This window comes from Mandrillus leucophaeus, unplaced genomic scaffold, assembly GCF_000951045.1.
Source record: "Mandrillus leucophaeus isolate KB7577 unplaced genomic scaffold, Mleu.le_1.0 Scaffold441, whole genome shotgun sequence".
NCBI classification, from domain to species: Eukaryota; Metazoa; Chordata; class Mammalia; order Primates; family Cercopithecidae; genus Mandrillus; species Mandrillus leucophaeus.
The window spans coordinates 319,005-342,644 of NW_012104710.1; the positions used below are offsets into that span (position 1 = coordinate 319,005).

At 38.9% G+C, this 23,640-nt stretch overlaps 1 protein-coding gene across 6 annotated transcripts in view; it reads left to right on the top strand.

Annotated features, from left to right (window-relative positions):
- Window positions 1-23,640, top strand: part of MYPN (myopalladin) — a 120,945-nt gene that overhangs the window by 9,086 nt on the left and 88,219 nt on the right. For 3 of the 6 annotated variants that reach the window (XM_011994082.1, XM_011994081.1, XM_011994080.1), the window contains one exon: window positions 6,243-7,145. The exons of 1 other annotated variant lie outside the window; for it this stretch is intronic. In XM_011994082.1, coding sequence (XP_011849472.1) covers window positions 6,244-7,145 — 902 coding nt within the window. In that variant the 5' untranslated portion in view covers window position 6,243. Of the gene's footprint in view, window positions 1-6,237; window positions 7,146-19,879; window positions 19,934-20,633; window positions 20,688-21,023; window positions 21,156-23,640 lie in introns of all 6 variants that reach the window. 2 more of the 6 variants (XM_011994085.1, XM_011994083.1) reach the window with 2 other exon arrangements.

Sequence of the window (23,640 nt, forward strand, 5' to 3'; positions counted from 1 at the left end):
GAATCACTTGAACTCGGGAGACAGAGGTTGCAGTGAGCCGAGATCGCGCCACGACATTCTAGTCTGGGCAACAAAGTGGAACTCCACCTCAAAAAAAAAAAAAAAAAAAAAAAGTCAAATGACACTCTGAATACTGCAGCTGAAATGTTTAAGAGAACTTATGATTTTATTTCCTGAAACCTGCTCCTACCTCGTCCCAGCAAATGATTCTGCCAATGACCTAGTTGTTCAGGGCATAAATATTGGAGTCATTCTTGACTGCCCTTTCTTTTACATCCCATTTTAATCCATCAGCAAACCGCATTGGCTCTACTTTTAAAGATATCTCAAATATGAGCATTTCTGGCCATCTCCCGTGGCTACCACTCATTGAGCCAAGCCACCATCATCTCTTGCGTAGCATGTTGCAATTGTCTCCTAACTGATCTGCTCACTTCCACTCTTACTTCCTTCAGTTTGATTCTTTGCATAGCAGCCATGATTGAACTTTTTCAAAACCATGTCATCTGCTTCTCAAAACCTTTAAGTGGTTTTCCCTTCACAGGTTTAATAAAATTTGAAGTCCTTTCCATGGTCTGCAAGACCTTAAATGATCTGGCCTTGTACCTTTCTGACCTCATTTTCTTTCGCTCTTCTTTTTCTCGCACTTCTTCGCTCACTGGGCTTGACTTAAACATACAAAACACTCACCTCTTTAGGCTTTGACGCTTACTTCTACCTCAGTCAGGAACATTCTTTTTTTTAACCAGATGGTCACATGAGTAACTTCTCCACTGCATTATAAACTTTGCTCGACTTTGCTAGCTAAAATAACACATCTTCTTCCCTCCTCCATTATTCTCGATCCCCATTTTCTATTTTATTTTTCTTCCTAACATTGAGATTTTACCTACTAGAATGTCAGTTCCATTAGGACAGAGACTTTGTCTTTTGTTCACCAGTGAATCCACAGTGCCTAGAACAGTGCCTGGCACATAGTAGATGCTCAGTAAATATTTATTGGATGAATAAATGAATTATAGGGTACCTATAATAGCACTTGTGATTTTTTAAGTGCAAATTTTATAATAGTTATAAAATTAATGCTTAAAAGATAAAGTTTTTAAATTAATGCTTAAAAAAGAAAATAATTTTCATATTTTTTATTTTGGCTAATGTTTTATCAGTTTAACAATTTATATATGCATTTTCATCTGAGAATCCTCAAAGATAGAATTGTTATCCTATCTGACAGATGAGGATAACTGAGATTCAGATGCATTAAGTTACTTTCTCAAGAAAACAAAGTTATTTAGTGTTGGAGCTGGGATTCAAACCCAGGTTTCTGATTATAATCAGATGTTCTCTGATACTTCTGGTATAAAAGCAAAGCATTCCAGCCTGGCCAACATGGTGAAAACCCATCTCTACTAAAAATACAAAAATTAGCCGGGCATGGTGGCGGGTGCCTACAATCCCAGCCACTCAGGAGGCTGAAGCAGGAGAATCGCCTGAACCCAGGAGGCAGAGGTTGCAGTGAGCCGAGATCGTGCCATTTATAAGAGCGAGAGTCTATCTCAAAAAGAAAGAAAGAAAGAAAAAAAGAAAGAAAGAAAGAGAGAGAGAGAGAAAGAGAGAGAGAAAGAAAGAGGGAGCAAGAGAGAGAGAAAGAAAGAAAAAGAAAGAAGAAAACAAAGCATGATTTCAGTTATTTTATCCACCATAAATAAGTTTTCACTTGAAAGTCATCTTAAAGTTATGACTGCCTTTACCAGTTTATAGTTTTTCTTTGTGTCTATAAGTTTTCTTTGTCCTCCTTTATCTGTCCTATTTTATCCTACAATTAAAAGTAAAAGATAGGCCAGCAACGGTGGCTCACACCTGTAATCCCAACACTTCGGGAGGCCGAGGCAGGTGGATCACTCGAGGTCAGGAATTCAAGACCATCCAGACTGATCAACATGGTGAAACCGTGTCTCTACTAAAAATACAAAAATTAACCAGGCATGGTGGTGCATGTCTGTAATCCCAGCTACTTGGGAGGCTAAGGCAAGGGAATCGCTTGAATGTGGGAGGTGGAGGTTGCAGTGAGCCAAGATCGCACCATTGCAGTCCAGCCTGGGCAACAAGAGTGAAACTCTGTCTTTAAAAAAAAAAAAAAGTGAAAGCTAATAATAGAGTTAGCAGAAAATTCTAATGAACACATTAATTCAACAAATATTTATTAACCACCTTCTATGTGCTATGTGGGTGTAGAGATGATGGTGTACAAAACATAGGGAGACAGAGAAGAAAATACACACACTTAATGTATTGTGATAAGTACTGTGTTTGGAGACTGTGTCAAGGACAGCGAGCTTTGGGAGCACATTGGAGAGGTACCCAACTCAGGGAAAAGAAGAAATCCCAGGGCAGTGATGTCTCAGCTAGGAACCAAAGACTATGTAGGATTAGGCCTGATAAGATAGTGAAAAGAGGTGGGCACAGGAAGCAGTCCAAGCAAAGAGAATACAAAGATCTGAAGTCAACACAGTTAATTCATGAGACAGTATTTCAATAGAATACAGATACACTGAATTAACTATGAACGTACACTTTGGTTTCTCTTCAAATTTTTCCTCGGATCAGGTCACTTCACTGGTTCTGCCTCCATTTCTTATCTATAAAATGGAGGCCATGATACATGGCCATGGTTGTTAAATCATAATAATTATTATAGTAATAGTAACTTCCATTTATTGAATGTTTACTAAATCCCAAGCACATCAATCATCACTTCTACCTATGATATGGCTACTGCTACTATATCTGTTTTACAGATGAGTAAACTAAGGCGTATAGTGTTTAAACTTTCCCAAGTTTATACTAGGATATTAGAAAGTGCCAGAACTAGGATTTGAACCCAGTTCTATCTAACGCCAATGTACTAGGTCATAAGTACTACATTAAAACATTAAAGAAATCTTTATTTTGAATACCTGAAAGTTTTGTTATAATAATTTCTCATAACCATAAACATAAGAACAGGTACATTAACACCTCAATTGCCTTCTTCAAAAAAAAAAACTCATCTAAGAATTTTCTTTTCTATTTCCACCACAAATATAAACATTTTTAAAGTTCTTCAACTTTAACATCACCTTCACCAAAGTATTGTTCTTTATGAACATCAGTCGAATACCCATTATAGTGGCAGGCCCTATTTTAAGGACTTTGCCTTTGATGTTATTAATCCTCACTCCCTTGGGAAACAGATTTTTTCACGTTTTACAGACGAAGAAACCAAAGCTCAAAGAAGTTAAGTAAACTTCTCAAAGTTACATAATTGTTAAGACATGAAGCAGAATTTGGAATTAGATCTATCTGGTACCAAGGCTAATGCTCATTCCATGTTGCCTCAATGTAAAAGCTATCTCAAAATAAAGGGTAAAAGACAAAGTCACATTAAAACACAATATACAGGGTAGGCACTATGCCTCACGCCTATAATCCCAGAGCTTTGGGAGGTGGAGGTGGGAGGATCACTTGAGGTTCTTTTAGTTGGAGACCAGCCTGGGCAACACAGAGAGACCTCGTTCCTACAGAAAATTTAAATATTAGCCAGGTGTGGTAGTGCGTGGCTGTAGTCCCAGTTACTTGGGAGGTTGAGGAGGGAGAATTGCTTGAATCCAGGAGTTTAAGGCTGCAGTGAGCTATGATCATGCCACTATGCTCCATCCTGGGTGAGAGAGTGAGACCCTGGAAAGAAAGAAAGAAGGAGGGCCGGGCGCGGTGGCTCAAGCCTGTAATCCCAGCACTCTGGGAGGCCGAGACGGGCGGATCACGAGGTCAGGAGATCGAGACCATCCTGGCTAACACGGTGAAACCCCGTCTCTACTAAAAAATACAAAAAACTAGCCAGGCGAGGTGGCGGGCGCCTGTAGTCCCAGCTACTCGGGAGGCTGAGGCAGGAGAATGGCATAAACCCAGGAGGCGGAGCTTGCAGTGAGCTGAGATCTGGCCACTGCACTCCAGCCTGGGCGACAGAGCGAGACTCTGTCTCAAAAAAAAAAAAAAAAAAAAGAAAGAAAGAAAGAAGGAAAGAAAGAGAGAGAGAGAGAGAGGAGGAAGGAAGGAAGGAAGGAAGGAAGGAAATAAAAAAACACAACAAACAGTAATGTCCAATGAATAGAGAGAAAGCCATCCTGATTTATAAGGCACTTAATTTTTCCCCCATCTAAACATAAACAGAAACTTAAACGAGGCTAAAGAAATAGTTGAGTTACAAATGAGGATTTTTGGTGTATTAGTTACATTTTCAAATAACATTTTGCACCTTGTTTCATATATCTTTAACCGTTCCTCCATGTAGTTTGTGCACAAATGAGAAAGCTTTTCAGCTGGGGTATCAATTATACTTTCATATACGATTTTGTATATTATTCACTGTTCCACATAATTTAACAAATAGACATATAGTTCTATTTAATGAGTATGTCATAATTTAATTAACTAATTTCTTATTACTGAACATGGTTCCAATTTTTAAATATTATCATGTGATAAACACCTTTGTAGACAAATCTTTGCTCTCCAACACTTTTGCGTTTTATTTTATTTATTTATTGCGACAGAGTTTCACTCTTGTTGCCCAGGCTGGAGTACAGTGGTGCAATCTTGGCTCACTGCAACCTCCGCCTCCCGGGTTCAAGTAATTATCCTGTCTCAGTCCCCCAAGTAGCTGGAATTACAGGTGTCCACCACCAAGCCCAGCTAATTTTTTTGTGTTTTTGGTAGAGACAGGGTTTCACCATGCTGCCCAGGCTGGTCTCAAACTCCTGACCTCAGGTGGTCCACCCGCTTTGGCCTCCCAAAGTGCTGGGATCACAGGTGTGCACCACTGCACCCTGTCACCTTTGCATTTTAGATTAACCTTTTTAAAAAGGCATAATACACTTCATCCAAATAAGTGGCTCTAGTTGGGGCAATCTCAGTCTGTCCAAGTAGGTGGGAAAAATATTTTACTGTGGATGGTCCTTTCAGTCATCTCTAATTGCCTCTCAAGGTGGCTGCCTACTTTGCCAATTCAGAGGTTAGTTTGGGATAGCATTCTAGAAGTTTAGGAACAGGGACAGTTCCTAGGAAGCCTTACGTGTGATATAAGTGACGCTGTCATATAAGAGAAAGGAAAGAAATTAACTGAAGTAAGTTCTGTTATAGGATGTTAAAGCCACAAAATATTTAGATTACTTTTTTCTCTACTTTCCCACACAGTAGCCAAGAATGGCAAATAGTCTTCATCTCCATTGCCATCTCTGATTGGTGATGCCTGAAGGAGTGGAGTGTTAGGAAAGTCAAGGTAAAGGGGGGAAGTACAGTAATCACTGAGCTGCAACTTTTAAGGACGAGAGAGAGTAGTGACAGCCTAAGTCACAAATTTGCCATCCGTTAGTAAATGTTTGAATGAATAAATGGATATAATATTAAAAATACAAAATTGGCTTGCATCATTATATTATTTTCTTAAGACTTTAAATAGTATTTATTTTTTGATCAATTTCTATAATTCTATTACATTCAAGGTAAAGAGGAGAGGGTGGAGAGCAAATCTCTGTGTATGAAAGCGCTTTATAACTAAAAGATCATTATTGACATTATCAATATCAGGCTTAGAAATGTTATTTAATATTATTATAGTTATGTCATGGCTTTCACAACTGAACTTGCATTTAAAGAGTTTAATAAAGTGGTAATCATCCAGGTCTTTATTTGTAGGGAAATTTCATTCCATTCTTATTTATTTCATAGTTTGAGAGTAATATTTAAGTCTTTAAAGTTTATAAAAGGGGGAGGGCACGGTGGCTCACCCCTATAATCCCAGCACTTTGGGAGGCTGAGGTGAGCAGATCACCTGAGTCCAGGAGCTCGAGACCAGCCTGGGCAACATGGCAAAACCTTGTCTTGCAAAAAATGCAAAAATTAGCCAGGTGTGATGGCACATGCCTGTAGTCCCAGCTACATGCAAGCGTGAGGTGGGAGAATCACTTGAGCCCATGAGGTGGAGGTTGCAGTGAGCTGAGATTGCATCACTGCACTCCAGCCTGGGTGACAAAGTGAGACTTTGTCTCAAAAATAAATAAATAGTAAGTTTGTAAAAGTATTAAAATTAGGCAATTCTTTATTTTGAGCTTTAATTTCTAACGAATCTGCCATGCTATAATAGACACAGACTTGTTATTCCCTAGAAATGATCCAAACTTTTTGTTATTATTATTTTGTGATAGCATGCAAGACGACAGCGTAGAAGCTTCTACTTCCATATCTCAGCTTCTAAGAGAGAGCTATTTAGCTGAAACCAGACATCGGGGAAACAATGAGAGGAGTCGAGCAGAGCCTTCCTCCAACCCTTTCCATTTTGGCAGTCCTTCTGGGGCCGCTGAAGGAGGCGGAGGCCAAGATGACCTTCCAGATCTTTCAGCCTTTCTGAGCCAAGAAGAATTAGATGAAAGTGTCACTCTGGCAAGACTAGCCATCAATCACGACCCTTTGGAGAAGGCAGATGAAACTCAAGCTAGAAAACGACTTTCTTCTGATCAGATGAAACACACACCTAATTTAAGTTTTGAGCCTAACTTCTGCCAGGATAACCCTCGAAGTCCCACCAGCTCCAAAGAAAGCCTCCAGGAGGCAAAAAAGCCACAGTATTGTTCTGAAACCCAGTCCAAAAAAGTATTCTTAAATAAGGCTGCCGACTTCATTGAAGAGCTATCCTCCCTTTTCAAATCTCACAGCTCCAAAAGGATTAGACCTCGTGCCTGCAAAAACCACAAGAGTAAACTGGAATCTCAAAACAAAGTTATGCAGGAAAATAGCTCCAGTTTCTCAGATCTGTCAGAAAGACGAGAAAGATCTTCTGTTCCCATCCCTATCCCTGCGGATACCAGGGATAATGAAGTGAATCACGCCCTCGAAGAGCAGGAAGCCAAGAGGCGTGAAGCGGAGCAGGCTGCCAGTGAGGCGGCTGGTGGAGACACCACCCCAGGGTCCTCCCCTTCATCTCTGTACTATGAAGAACCTCTGGGGCAACCTCCTCGGTTCACTCAAAAGTTACGGAGCAGAGAAGTTCCAGAAGGAACTCGAGTACAGTTGGATTGCATAGTGGTAGGAATTCCACCACCTCAAGTAAGGTAAAAATGCCCCACTGGTAATGTTGAGTAATGTTGCTTTCCATCTACCATGACCCTCCTAAGTATTATCCTTTAAGTACGTGGTTTCCAAAATTATATACCGTCTTTGAGAAAAGTAGTCGGTGTCTAAAAGCAGCTTGGTCCAATAGAAATGTAAACCTAGTCACGTATGTAGTTTTAATTTCTCTAGTAGCTACATTTTTAAAAACTAAAAAGAAGCAGGTGAAATTAAAGTTAATAACATACATTATTTAACTAACATATTAAAAACATTATCGTAGGCTAGGCGCAGTGGCTCACACCTGTAAGTTCAGCACTTTGGGAGGCCAAGGCCAGCCGATCACCTGAGGTTGGGAGCTCGAGACCAGCCTGACCAACATGGAGAAACTCCATGTCTACTAAAAATACAAAAATTATCTGGGCATGGTGGCGGGTACCTGTAATCCCAGCTACTCGAGAGGCTAAGGCAGGAGAATAGCTTGAACCCAGGAGACAGAGGTTGTGGTGAGCCGAGATCGCACCACTGCACTCCAGCCTGGGCAACAAGAGCGAAACTCTGTCTCAAAAATAAATAAATAAATAAATAAATAAATAAATAAATAAATAAATAAATAAATAAAATAAAAATAAAAACATTATCATTCAACATGTAACCAGTGTAAAAATTATTATTTTACATTATTTTTATTATACCAGGGATTTGAAATCCAGCGTGAATTCTACACTGACAGCATATTTCAATTTGGATGTTAAATTTTCCTAGGGAATACAGCCTTCATTTTGCCTGGGCGCAGTGGCTCACGCGTATAATCCCAGCACTTTGGAAGGCCGAGGTGGGCAGATCACTTGAGGTCAGGAGTTTGAGACCAGCCTGGCCAACAGGGCGAAACCCCATCTCTACTAAAAATACAAAAAAATTAGCCGGGTGTGGTAACAGGCATCTGTAATGCCAACTACTCAGGAGGCTGAGGCAGAGGGAATTTCTTAAACCTGGGAGGTAGAGGTTGTAGTGAGCCGGGATCGCACCACCGTATTCCAGCCTGGGCTATAGATCGAGGCTTCATCTCAAAATAAATAAATCAGGCCAGGAGCGGAGGCTCAGGCCTGTGATCCCAGCACTTTGGGAGGCCAAGGCGGGCAGATCACAAAGTCAGGAGATCGAGACCATCCTGGCTAACACGGTGAAACCCCGTCTCTACCGAAAATACAAAAAAAAAATTAGCCCGGCGAGGTGGCGGGCGCCTGTTGTCCCAGCTACTCGGGAGGCGGAGGCAGGAGAATGGCGTGAACCCGGGAGGCGGAGCTTGCAGTGAGCCGAGATCGCGCCACTGTACTCCAGCGTGGGCGACTGAGCGAGACTCCTTCAGTAAATAAATAAATAAATAAATATAATTAAAAATTCAGTTATTTAGTTGCACGAACCACATTTCAAGCGCCCAATAACTGCATGTGTCTAATGACTACAATATTGGACAGTGCGGGGCTATAGCCTAAAAATGGTCTCTATGCAATGAATACCTGCAATATTTTTTTAAACTTTAAAGAAACCCAAATAACAGCATAAACACCGACAGAATTGGGCTGAGGGTAAAGTCAATTTAAAGATTCATTATACATGTATTAAATGTATTATAAACTTTCAATGTCAGCTTCATGAACACTATGACTGATGGATAAAGAGGATATTCATCTTTTATTTGCCTACCATGGTCAGCTTTTCTGTGAGGCAAATGCAGTATAAGTTTCAGGAGTTCTCGCTTGCCTAGGCTATGCCTGATTTTGCATATTCTAATTTTATTTTACTTTTTAAAGGAGCCCTTCCACATTTATGAGCTTCAGGTCCCACAAAACCTGGAACCAGCCTTAGCCCCCAGAGTAACATGTCCTACCTTTGATTTTATAATGGAATAACATGTGAACAATATGGTTGAAGTGGATTACTTTTGTAGAGAATTCCTGGAATTTAGAGTCTTACAAGAGTTACTTTGTGTTTGTAACTACCTGATTATTACTAGAAAATGATTTCATTACTATTTAACATTTATTCTCTGTATGTAAATAGGGCATCATCTTTTTATTTCATAATATTCATATTATAGGACAATAGTAGTGTTAATAATAGCATTTTTATTTATACATGCATATTAATTCAAGGGATTCTGGCTCAAAGACATATTCATATATTGATTTTTGCTTTTCAAAGGCAACATAAGGCAATGTCAAATTTATCTCTACAATGGCAGATACATTTGACTATTAGGTTATCCCACTGACCTCCTTGAGGGCAGGGGTTCTGTTGTTTTTACCTTCGTGTCTTGAGCACCAAGCACAGTTTGGGCTCATAGTAGCCACTCAGAAATGTTGAATAAGCTAGTGGATAAGGAAACAGGAAAACAAGAAACTCAACTTAGATTTAAATCAGAAGTGAGACCTTTGGCCTAAGACGTAGCAAAGGGTTGGAACTGAAAACCACAGGGCAGTGTCTGCCCTTCTGCTCTGAACGTGCCTGATGATACTCCCGGAGACTCTGGTCGGTAATGCTAGTGAGATGTCATCACAGCCCCCATGACAGCTACCACTCAGTGGCATCTGGTCAGTCTAAGTAAGCTGGTGAGGACTCCAGTTGTGATACACACAAAACTTAGATTAGTCCTGTCCAATCCATTAGTTTTCTGAACATAGATTGATTATAAAACAAAAATTAGACCAGATCATTCAGGTCTCATCCTACCCATTTTTCAGCCATGACAATCTCAGATACAAGAATGAATTCAATTCACTACTAAGAAATATCAATTAGGAAGACATTCCCCACAAAGCAAAGTAATGTGGTGGCCACTCAGAAACCGTTTAATCAGCCAACTAAAAATTTACAAATCTTCGAATTTAAAAGTGAAAGAAATGTACACAGTTTCCATGTAGCAATGCTAATTTTTCCTGGGAAGAATTTCTTTACTGACAGCATTCATACCTGTATCCTAACCACTGGTTCGATGCTAGGAAATTAGTAGGTACATGCTAAATATTTTCTGAATGAATTAGTACTTAATTTTATGACTGCAATTAGATTAAGAACAGAATTAGAATTTTCCAAGTAGACTAGTAGCTGTCATTTTCCTAAGCACAGAATTTATATAACTCCAATCAGAAAGCAAATATGTATTTATTTAGTTTTTACTGTGTGCTCAGCACTGTGATCAATGCAATGACAGACACAATATAAATATGCATCCCTGCCTTCAACGAACTTGCGATACAGTTAAAGAAATAATCCTAATTTTTATAGTACAAACTTTAAGTAGTGTCAGGTGTCACAGAAGGAGCAAAGGACTAGAAAAGTCAAAGAAGTCTTCAGAGATGTAGGAGGATTTTACTTGAACTTTGAATAGTGAAAATTTAGGTAGAAAGTTTCTTATTTACTCATTCAACAAATACCAATTGAGTTACTAAAGTGATTCACTGGGAGTACAAAACTCCCAGTTGTGAGCTAGTGGAGGTCAGGAATCTTGTTTTGAAACCAAATCTAAAGTCTTCTGAGAGGGTGGCTCACAGTCTAATAGCTAGGAATCAGGCAGACAGCAAACAAATCAATCACTGCAGTATTACATAATAAGGGCTATGACAGGAGTCTGTAGAGGAGGCAGTGGTGGTTTAAAGGAGTATATGAGTTGCTTAGCCTGGAGCACATGATAAAGGAAGCGTTAACTCAGGAGGTAGAGGATGCCAAGCGTAGAGGGGAAAGCAAGTGCAAAGCTCCCGAGGCAAGTGTTATCAGGGAACCATAAGTACTCATCTATGTCAAGAACACAGAGTAAAGGTAAGAAAGATTAGAGATAAGGTTGAAGAGGTAGGTGGAAGGAATGGGTCCTTTCAGGCCAGGTCACTTCAACATGTTATGGAAGGGCACAGGCACTCTAATTATAATAAGATTTTTTATATGGCAGGGAGGACACTGACCAAACTGGAAAGGACAGTAGAGTCAGATGACTTTGAAGAACCTTGAAAGCAAAGCAGAGTAGTTCAGACTTGGTTTCAAAACAAACTGGAAACCATTTAAGGTTGTGTATGGGGAAGTAACAAGATGAAAGGGAGGATTTAAGAAGAATTAATCTGGAAGAATAAGTCACATCTGGAAAAAATGAAGCCATGAAGCCACTTAGGAAGCTGCGGAAGGTATCCCAGGCATCTGATGCTCTGGTGGGACTCGGGTGGGTGTGGTAGGAACGAGGAGGAAAGATGTCAGCGAGCAATGTTTAGAAGAAAAGAAATCAAGCTGAACTTGGTGACACACCACAGAGGGAGGACAGGTATACAAAATTTACTCCACAAGTTTGTGGACCTGGACACTTAAGAGAAAGATGAGGTCTCCAGTAAGGATGGAGGCAAGGGAATAAGTGGCTGGTTTGTGGAGGAGGTCGATGGGAATTTGAGTCTGAGGCGACAGATGGACCATTTCCAACATTCAGGCAGAAATGCAGGACTGAAAGTCAGATGAGAGAGTAGTGGAACTAGAAACATTCCAAGGAATACCCTGGACACTGAGAAAAGCTTGTCACAATATCTCTGTACTTACAAAGGAACTGTAAACACAAGTAACACTTGGAACCAACTTCTAGTTGGTTCAGTCCAGTGCTAGAGTGGAGTAGTGTTTTTGACACAGAATCTCTCTCTCTGTCACTCAGGCTGGAGTGCAATGGCCAGATCTTGGCTCACTGCAACCTCTGCCTCCTGCGTTCAAGCAGTTCCCCTGCCTCAGCCTCCCAAGTAACTGGGATTACAGGTGCCTGCCACCACACCCAGCTAATTTTTTTGTATTTTCAGTAAAGATGGGGTTTCACCATGTTGGTCAGGCTGATCTCGAACTCCTGACCTCAGGTGATCCACCTGCCTTGCCCTCCCAAAGTGCTGGGATTGCAGGTGTGAGCTACCACCCCCCGACCTGGGACACATATATCTTTTTTCTCTCTCTCTCTCTTTTTTTTTTTTTTTTTTTTTTTGAGATGGAGTCTCACTCTGTCACCCAGGCTGGAGTGCAGTGGCATGATCTTGGCTCACTGCAACCTCCACCTCCTGGGTTCAAGTAATTCTCCTGCCTCAGCTTCCTGAGTAGCTGGGATTATAGGCGCATGCCACCATGCTCGGCTAATTTTTGTATTTTTAGTAGAGATGGGGTTTCACCATGTTGGTCAGATTGGTCTTGAACTCCTGACCTCGTGATCTGCCTGCTTCAGCCTCCCAAAGTGCTGGGATTACAGGTGTGAGCCACCGTGCCCAGCCTGGGACACATACATTTTTTAAGATAAAGTAGTGCTATTGGGTTTTGAAGAGGGGTGGAATAGAGACGCCTGGAGCCCTACCTGTTTGTTCGCCACTGAAACTCTTGAGGCATCTCCACAGGACCCAGGAAAACAGATTTTGATTCAGAGGATTTCCTTAAAAAATATATTAAAATAACAAAGTAATGAGACATTTTGGTTTGCTGAAGAGGAACACCACAGTCAATAAGGATAGTATTCTTTTTTGCTATCTTAGCAAGAAAATATAATAAGTATACTGGGCAACTGAAGCCTAACCTATGTGCTCCTATGTATTATATAATCAGTATTTTGCCCAAGTTCTTGTAACCCTAGTTTAACAAGTTGAAAAATTATTTTGCTTATATTGTTGATTTCCAAGTTAACTGGGTAGAAATTGTTGTATAAGAAGGATGGAATCCTGTATCACTGAAGCTAGTGTGTTTTGCAAGCCTGTTAATCTTTCTTGGACATAGCTTCATTGGAGGAATTGTCTTAGAAAATGAAATACGTTCATGTATTACCCAGAGATGAAAGAGTCTGTGAGAATTCACAGCAAATGGCCGTGATCCTTTCTTGTATCCCAGCTCCAAATTCTTTCCCCAGGAATGTACAGCTGGGTAACTCTATGTTTGCTTGTACACAACCTTTCGAGGCAGCACAAATTGACCTTTTATAGATATTGATGCCTGCTATGGCTGTTAAGTTTTGTTATTGCTGCTTCCAGTCATTTGTTTACAAGTAGTGTAGGAAGCAAAACAGTTATAAATAAAAAGCATATCTTAATTTCATATTACACTATTTACAGGCTTTTTCTTTCTACTTTTTGGAAAAATCTAGATACCTTCATTCATTCATTCATCCAACAAATATTAAGTGCCTATTTATGTGCCACATACTGTTGTAGACACTAAGGTTAAAGCAGCAAACAAGACAGACAAATTCCCTGCCTTCATGCAGCATAGAGTATAGTAAGGAACACAGATAATAAACACAAATTCCGTAACTGTCTATATGATTACAATTATGATAAATGTTATAAAGGAGGGAGCATATAGCAAAGGGACCAAACCTTGTGGGTTGTGAAGGTTTTCTTGAAAAGCGATATTAAGGCTGAGACATAAAGGACAGCTAAGAGTTAGCCTGGCAAAGTAGGCTGTGGGGAAAAGTGGTGCAGGCTTAGGGAATAGAAAATGTGAAGCCCTTGAGGCAGCAAGGTAATTGGTGAGTTTAAGAAATTGAAGAAACAAATTATGTCTTGATGTCACTAAATCTTAAAGAGTGAGGAGGAAATGGTTTGAGATAAGTATAGAGAGAGACTAGAGGCCAGATTTTCTCTCTCTCTCTCTTTTTAAAATGTGCCTTAAACTAGTTCCAAGAGGTCAGATTCTAAAAGCCTCCTAGAGCAGACTACTCAAAGTGGGTCCGTGGACCAGCAGCGTTAGCTTCACCTGCGACATTGATGGACAGGTAAATTCACAGGCCACATCTCGGACCCACTGAATCAGGATGTCTAGAGAAGAGGCTCAGCCGTCTGTGTTCTAACAAACTGCTGATAATTTGTTGAAGCTAAGCAATGTGTGCAAAGGGGTACATTGTTCTAGTCTCTCTATGTATGTTTGAAGGTTTTCATAATGAAAAGGTATTTAAAAATAATATTAGTAACTTTAACATGTTTTAAAACTTTGATACAAGTGAAATCAGAATGTCTATTTTCTTCTACTACTTGAATTTTTTTCTTTAAAAAGTATATCCATGTTACACGCAACTCTAAATCACTTGTTTTCATTGCTATGTAGTCTTTTACTGTATGGCTAGAATACTATATTATTGATGTACATTTGGGTTGTTTACAGGATTTTTCCTAATATGCACAATGTCATTACAAACATTCTAATATACTTTACTGGTACACAAGTTCTTCCTGGTGAATGAGTGTGTTGGGCATAAAATTGCTGGCAGACTATGTATAACTTAAACTTTATGATAATACCAAATTGTTTTGCAAAGGAATTGTTTTGATTTACATTCCCACTGACATTGTGTAAGAGTTTTGGTTGTTCTACATCATTGCCAATATTGATATTATTGTTTGAGACCAGAAGTGTTTCAAATTTCAATTTTTATTGAATTTCGGAATATTTGCATTATACTTACTGGTTGAGCATCCCAAATCTGAGAATTTCAAATCTGAATGGCTCTAATAAACATTTCCTTTGAGTGTTGTCAGCACTCAGAAAATTTTAAATTTTTGTAGCATTTTGGATTACATATTTTTGGATTTGGGACACTCAACCTATACCAGACTTTTAAATTTTTGCCAGTCTGATGGGTATGAAGTACCACTCAAGTGGTTTTGATTTTCATTTCCACAGTTACAAATGAGGCTGAAATTTTTTTGTTTATTGACCTTTCAGGGCTCATATTTTATGAAGGGCCTGTTTACATCTTTCACTCATTTTTCTATTGGATTGTTTGTTCTTTTCTTATTGGTTTACAAAACTTTTAAAATATCCTGGATAGACTGGGCGCGGTGGCTCATGCCTGTAATCCCAACACTTTGGGAGGCCAAGGCAGGTGGATCACCTGAGGTCAGGAGTTCGAGACTAGCCTGGCCAACATGGTGAAACCCCGTCTCTACTAAAAATACAATAATTAGCCAGGCGTGGTGGCAGGCGCCTATAATCCCAGCTACTCGGGAGGCTGAGGCAGGAGAATCGCTTGAACCCAGGAGGTGGAGGTTACAGTGAGCTGAGATTGTGCCATTGCACTCCAACCTGGGGGAAAAGAGTGAAACTCCCTCTCAAAAAAAGAAAAAAAAAAGGACAATGTCCTGGATACTAGTCATATAACATGTTATGAAAATATCCTCTTCTGGTTTCATTTATCTTTCTATTTTCTCTTTTTATTTTTATTTTATTTTAATTTATCTTTAGATAATTAGATATTCTTAACTTTAGCTCCAAATTAATTAATTTTTTCCTTTATGATTTTGGTTTTTGTAGTTTGCATCTAGTTTAAGAAATTCTTCCTAACCTCAAAGTCATAAAGATATTCTTGTATTTTGTCTTCCAAAAATTTTATAATTTTGTCTTTCACATTTAAGTTTTTAATTCACTTAAAGTTGATTTTTGTGTATGATGTAAAGCAGGGAACCCATTTTCATTTTTTAAGATTGAATAGCTAATTATTCTAGCACCAGTTAATGGAAAAGTACATCTTTTCCCCACTGATCTATAGTGTCAGTTCATCATAAATTGAAATTCTTAAACGTATGGACTTTCTCTTATTTTCCTGTGGTTTATTTATCTCATTATAATAGGCTTTTCACAGCTCTTGGTTTCCAACTTTTTCATTTTAAGGATGTTCGGCTCTTCTTGCTCTTTTGCCCTCTAATATAAATTTTGGAATCCTTTTATCAAGTTTTAAAATCTAGTCCGGGCACAGTGGCTCACGCTTGTAGTCCCAGCACTTTGGGAGGCTGAGGCAGGTGGATCAGTTGAGGTCAGGAGTTCGAGACTAGCCTGGCCAACATGGTGAAAACCCATCTCTATTGAAAATACAATAATTAGCCAGGCGTGGTGGCAGGCGCCTGTAGTCTCAGCTACTTGGGAGGCTGAGGCAAGAGAATCGCTTGAACTCAGGAGGTGGGGGTTGCAGTGAGCCGAGATTGTGTCAGTGCACTCCAGCCTAGGCAACAGATCGAGACTGTGTCAAAAAAAAAAAAAAAAAAAGCCACTAATAAGATTTTTGGAATTGCATTGAATCTGTAGATCGATTTAGGGGCAGTTGACATCTTTAAAATACTGAGCTTTCATAGTTAAGGACATAGTATATTTCTCAGTTTTCAAAGGTATTCTTTAATTTCTGTCACCCAGGATGGAGTGCAGTGGCACAGTGATAGCTTACTGTAACCTTGAACTCCCAGATTCAGGTGATCCTCCCGCCTGGTTGTCCTGAGTAGCAGGGACTACAGGTGTGAGCCACTATGCCTGCCTTCATAGACAGTATTCTTTAATTTCTTTCAAAAAAGATTTGTAATCTTTTCTTGGGATTTTATAAATCCTTGGTTAGCTTTATTCATAGGCATCTCATTTTTAATGCTATTATTATTATTATTTTTAATGCTATTATTAATGGTATCTTTGTTAAAAATTACTTTCTATGTTTGTTATATAATAGAAATACAATCAACTTCTATAACCTTGTTAAATTCATTAAACAATTCTCCTTTGGAGGACTTTTCCTCACTCAACAACCACTAAATTTATGGAGATCTATCTATAGATTTTTGGATGTGTTCTTCCTTTATAATCCTCTATTTCATATTTCATTACTTTTGCTATTTTGAGCTGACTGAATCCTTTGGTACAATGTTGAACAGAAGTGTCTTGTCCTGTTCAATACATGCTCTAGTCTTATTTCTGATCTTGAAGAGAATGCTTTCTAGTTCTATAATAACATATTCTATAGGATTTTGTTGTAAGTTCTGATGTCTAAAAATACTAAGATTTTTAAAAACCATGAATGGATGTCGAGTCTTTTCAAGCACTTTTTCTGCATTTATTGAGATTATCATGTGTTTTTCCCCTTTACTCTGTTAGTATGGTAAAGAATATTGATTTTATAATGGTAAGTCAACCTTGAATTCTTTGGATAAACACAATTTTGTCATAATCCACTATCTTTTTATATATTTCAAGATTTGGTTTGCTAATTTTAAAAAGGATTTTGCATTTTTGTTCAAGTACAAAATTTGCCTCAATTTTCTTTCTCATATTTTTGTCAGAAGATAATTGGCCCCAAGCTCTAAGTGTGATATTTAGTTAGTACAACTGGTATAGCCCGTGAGGCTGGTTATGGTTTACATCTTTCTGATTGGTAGTGGCATCCATTCTGAATCAACAGTTAATTACTTCGAGTATCACTCCTGTCCAGACCATACTGCAAAGGAATGCCAAGATTTAAAGTTTGGGTAGATGACAAAAATCCCCTAAAGGAAATTGGCAAGGAACATCCCAAATGGTAGGGGGGATATAGGGCAGTCATAAAAAAGAAGAGTTGCTGCAAGAGGGATTAAATAGTTGACTACAGTGAATACTAATTAGAGATCAAGTAAGATGAAAATTGAAAAGTATCATTTGATTTAATAACATGGAGGCCATAATGACCTCAGTAAGGGCAGTTTGAGAGGGTGATGGGCACCGAAGGTAAATTAGAAGTAGTTTAGCAGTGAAAAGGGCATCATCTTCCCAAAATGGTAGACTGAGCATATGGGCCTATCTTCTCTTCCAACACCCCAAAACCTAACTGGAAAACCATATAGAATGCCATGTGTACACCTGATTTTTTTTTTTTTCTTTTAAGATGGAGTCTTGCTCTGTCGCCCAGGCTGCAGTGCAGTGGCATGATCTTAGCTCACTGTAGCCTCCACCTTCTTGGTTCAAGCGATTCTCCTGCCTCAGCCTCTGTAGTAGCTGGGATTATAAGCGCCTGCCATCATACCTGGCTAATTTTTGTATTTTTAGTAGAGACAGGGTTCTGCCATCTTGGCCAGGCTGGTCTCGAACTCCTGACCTCACGTGATCCACTTGCCTCAGCCTCCCAAAGTGCTGGGATTACAGGCATGAGCCACCGTGCCCAGCCTATAGACCTGAAATTTTAACAAATTTCTCAAAAGTAGAAAGCATATAGATGGAAGAGAGTCAAGTTTTGTGGGCCCAGAAGTGTACACAGTTTGGGAAGTCCCCTTTAAGATAAATAATACAAATTGTAAATATGCAATTAGGTATAGGGCTTTGGAAGGGTAGGTGAGGAACCCTGAAGCTTCACTGGCTTCATGGTAAATCTGCCTCTAAGCAGATGGAACCTGATTGACAAGAGAACCCAAAGCCCAAATTATATCCTAGAGAAGACTGTTGCAGAGTAAGGAGCTCTCTGGACATGCTCCAGGCTCAGGGGCAAAAGATACAATAAGTGAGAGAGGGCCCAGGGCGGTCAGGGTGATTAATCTGGGAGCTACATTCAGAGCAGCTGTGTAGGTCAGTGCCTCCTGCTTCCCCTGCTTGAGCCACAAGCACTGCCAATTTATACAGAAGCCAGAGCAGCAAATGTGTGCTGGACAAGCAGGGCAGCGTCCCAGATAGGCGGGAGGACTGAGGAGCTACTGGTACACAGTACATGCCTACCTGAAATTACAGTGCTCCTCCCCAGCAATCACTAAAAATATCCCTCTGTAATCAGAGCCAACCCCCACAAAAAAGCAAGATTTTCAAAAAGCTAAGAAGTCAACACCATGAGAGGCTCTAAATTGAACAAATAGAATAATTTACTCTAAAAGAAAGAGCTAACATAGTAAACAGAGGAAGGGAAGAAACCATTCTTCAAACTATGTAACATGCAAAACTTCAAGTACATTGAATTAACAATAACAACAAAACTAAAAAATTCAAGATGTTCATTTGTTCATTCATTCAATAACAATTCATTCAGCACTCCCTACTAGTCTCACTACTATCAGGGACTATTCCAGATACTTGGGATTCATCAGTAGGTAAAGCAAAGTTTCCTGCCATATTACATTCTAGATGAGGTGAAGGAGAACAGATAAATATTATATTTAATAAATAAGTAAATTACATAGCAATTTAGTAATAAGTACTATGAGACAAAGAAAAAGAAAGATTTCTAGAAGGAGACAATAAAAATTTTCTAGTCACCCCTCCTCAAAGTAATTTAACGTTTAAAAAAAACTATTTTAGGAACTATTTTCATCTTCACATTTATTCATCCTCTGTTTTGTTATATCTAAAATAGGATATGTGGTAAGGGGTGGTATTAATGTCTTGGTATTAGCCACTACCTATTTATGCTTTTCTTAAGTTACCAAGAAGTTTCTGCCTGGAATAACTCAATAAATTGTTTTATTTTACTTTGTTTTATTTATTTATTTTCTGAGACAGAGTCTCACTCCTTCACCTAGGCTGGAGTCCAGTGGCGCCATCTTGGCTCACGACAACCTTTGTCTCTCGGGTTCAAGTGATTCTCGCACCTCAGCCTCCCGAGTAGCTGGGATTACAGGCATGCACTACCACGCCTGGCTAATTTTTGTATTTTTAGTAGAGATGGGGATTTCACCATGCTGGCCAGGCTGGTCTCGAACTCCTGACCTCAAGTGATCTGCCTGCCTCAGCCTCCCAAAGTGCTGGGATTACAGGCGTGAGCCACCATGACCGGCCAGAACTCAATAAATTTTAAGAACACTTAAAACATAGACATATCCTCCCGCTTACACCATACCCTCCCATGAGTGGAACATGGACATGAAGACTTAAGTTTACTAACTCAGTAGCAGTCAAACAGGACATACAAATTGTGTCACAAAATTCAACATAACTTTTTTAGACGTCTATTATTATCTTATTGTCCAATATACTCCAGTTGCACTCTGTATATGAAGAAGAGTTGCTTTGATGCTTGGAAAGAGCTGGAAATGTGAGTAAGTAAATGTACTACTTTTTGGCTGTGTTTTAGGCCCCACATTCTTCACTTAAGAGGTCAAGCATTGTTAAATGAAGCTGGGCAAAGACAATTAAAGGAAAGTCCTTTTCTAGTGCCCAGGCCTTCTTGAAAAAATGAAAACGAAAAAAACTTGAGGCTATAATGACCCTAACTGAGTTCATTCAGTTAACATTCATACAACAAATATGTTTTGAGCAGCTGAAACGTACCATACACTGTGCTAGGTGTGAGATAGACAGAGGTAAACAAAACAAACGAGATAATTTCTGCCCTTGTGTTTATTGTCCAGTAAGGAAGTGAAACATTAAAACAAATAAAACTACAAATAAATATATAATTATAAAATATATAAAGGTTCCAGAAAGGAAAAGAACAGGGTGTTAGGAGAGGGAATAACAGAAGTTGGGATAGAGACTTTGGAAGGGCTGGGGCATGGTTAAAGAAAGACTCTGAGTAATCATTCTTTTAACAAGCGTTATTACTGGTGAGTCAGAATAACACATTCAAATTACGTTTAGAAGTTGTTAATGTGCTAAAACAATGAGTCATAATATTTATCCAAGCCATATTTTAGAAGAAATAGTAACCTCACAGCAGAATGGTGACACGCAGTCAAAAGTCCAGTTAAATCTGAAAATTGTGTCTCTTCAGTGTCTTCCTTCTTTCTTCCTAGGCTTGCTAGCTAGCCAAATGAGCAGATCTGGCAAGCCATCCTTGTGCATGAAAGGTGGGTCCTTTTCTTTAACCATCTGGACCTGCCCTATTTATCCCGATCATTGACTCATTTCTATTGAGCCATGAATCATGCCTGGCATCTACTGCCATTCTGTAAGTGTTATGAGGATTTGGCGTTCTAAAAACATGCTGCCAGTCAGGCCATTTCTATGAAAGCATTCCCTAACATGGATGGAGGTTTAAGAGTATGGTTCCCCCTGACCCTCAAAAGTCTTCAGCATAGCTGGGTAAATTTAATACCTTTTCAGAAGCCAGCCTGATCCCTGCCTAATTTCTGAGTGGGTCATGCTGTTAAAGTCAGAGTGACGGTTACGGATTGTTTTTTTAGGCCTGCTGAGGCCATCCTGGCCATCTGAGTAAGGACAAAAACACTTCTGACAGAGAGTTTGGGCATTTGAATCATTCCATTTATCTCCTTCTGGCTATCCAATTGCTCATAGATGTTTCCACTCTCATTTTGGTAAGGACGAGAAATGTTCTCTAAAGAATTTAAATAATCCTATAATGTTTGTATAATGGAAAGTATTAGTTTTGAAATAGCTATTGATATTTGTTTTATCAAATTAATAGAGTTACATTGCTTTAAAAGCCAAATGTTATTAAAGAACAGACCATTTTCAACACTTTTTTGCAATTTTCTGTTTATTTACCGCTAGCTTCTAAATAACATGACAGTGGTTCAAACTTTTTGTTCTCAGGATCCCTTTACAATCTTAAAAATCAATGAGGCCCAAAGGAGGTTTTATGTGAATTGTAATATTTTATTTATTTATCATATTAGAATTTAAAACTGAAAAAATATTTTAAATATTTGTTTATTCATTTTTAAATAGTAATAATAAACGTGTTAACAAAAAATGTTATAAAAAATAACTGCATTTTCCAAAACGAACAAAAAACCATTTAGTGAGAAGAGTAGCATTGTTTTTCAATGTTTGCCTATCTCTTTAATATCTGGTTTAATGGAAGACAGCTGGATCCTCACATTGGCTTCTGCATCCAGTTTGTTGTATTATGTTGTTTGGGTTGAAGTAAATTTTTAAAAATCCAACCTTACACAGTTTTGTAGTCAGAAACAGGAGGAGTATTTTAATAGTCTTTTCAGGAAATTGTGGCTATTCTTGTTTGATACTATATTAAAATTAACTAGCAGTCGTTTTTGAAAGATTCGTTGCAATGTGAAATCTGAAACCACACCAATAAACTTTTGTACTCTGCTGTACTGAAACTTACTGGTCTGTCTTGAACTTTGAATGGATAATATCACGCATTGGTCATCAGGAAAATGAGTAATGCAGATCTTCCAAAAGGTGATACATTTTATTATATAATATTTTAAAATCACATTTGTTAATATCATCACTGATTTCATAAAAAATTATTTAAGTATTGGAAAACCATAAACTTACCGCGGAGGATACAAGTTTTCCAAACTTCTAATTTTCCCTTGAAACCTCAGATTTTTTCATTCCAACAAATACAGTCAGGTTTTTTTTTACTTGAAATGTCAGGTTTACTTCCTTCATTTTTGAGAAAATGTCTGCTGAATACCCAAGTTTGAATAACCACAATTTGTCTATCATTTGTTCTTTCAAGTTAAAATATTGTTTCATGCATTAAGCAGTTAGTTCAACCCTTAATGTCAACATCACACAAGTGTTCTTCCATATGCAACAGATTTTTATGCTATTAATACTTATGCTATTAATACTTCTCATTTTACCACCCAAATATTAAGAACACATGGTCTCAAGGTGGAGATTAATAAAAGTAATGATTTTTACTGCTTCATCAAGGACATTTTTTGGTGAAACGGAATTTTTCTTTTTCTTTCTTTTTTCTTTTTTTTTTTTTGGTGATGGAGTCTCTCTCACGTAGTGCAGGCTAGAGTGCAGTGCCGCGATTTTGGCTCATTGCAACCTCCGTGCCTCCTGGGTTCAAGCGATTCTCCTTCCTCAGTCTCCTGAGTAGCTGGGATTACAGGTGTGCGCCACCACGCCTAGCTAATTTTTGTATTTTTAGTAGAGTTGGGTTTTTTCCATGTTGGTCAGGCTGGTCTCGAACTCCTGACCTCAGGTGATCCACCCGCCTCAGCCTCCCAAAATGCTAGGATTACAGGCGTGAGCCACCCACCGCACCTGGCCTCTTTTTCTTTCTTCTTTCTTTTTTTAAACTGCAAGTGTGGTGGTAAATGCAATAACCACTAATCAGTTTTGCAACAGTGCTTTAATTTGTGTTGCTAAAGCACCAGCAGTTAGACCCACAGTGGCTTTTGCATCATCAGTGTAAATGTTAACACAATGAAAAGGCAAATAATATCTTTGTATTATATAAAACTGGTTCTGTCTTCACAGAAAGTGAGCTACACCTTCAGAACCACTGTGATATGCTTCTACCGCTATTGCTTGCTTGGTTTGCTGATGTTAGCTATTTCTGCTGACTTCCTATTCTGCAAGATGAAGGGTTAGCACCCCTTACACTAGCATTCCCCTTGCTCCTTTCTTTATCACTTCATTATAATCATCACACTGTGGTTTAGAAAACTGCTTACCATCCTGTTACTACCTAAGTATTGTTCACTCCCAAGCCTGGTAGGGTAAAGTGAATGTTTCTTTGCTCATACAAATCTTTATTTTGACCTTAAAGTGGATGACACTTTTTTTTTTTTAACGCTTAGTTCTGTTTTTCTATTGCAAATTTGTCTTAATTCGCCAACAGATTTGTGTAACTTCTCCTAAATATTCTCTCCCATGCAGTCTTAGGTGATCCATAAGGACCATGTTTCTCCCTAGAGAAATCCCTTTAGAAGCCCTTCCTCCTGCTCCAACATGGAGCAGCTGCTGGTTCAGCCTGCAACTCAGCTTTCATTTTGGGACATTCACTAATGGCTCAGAAAAGGAGAGGTGACCTAGTGGGGAGATCTAAAAGCTCATTTTCCAAATTTG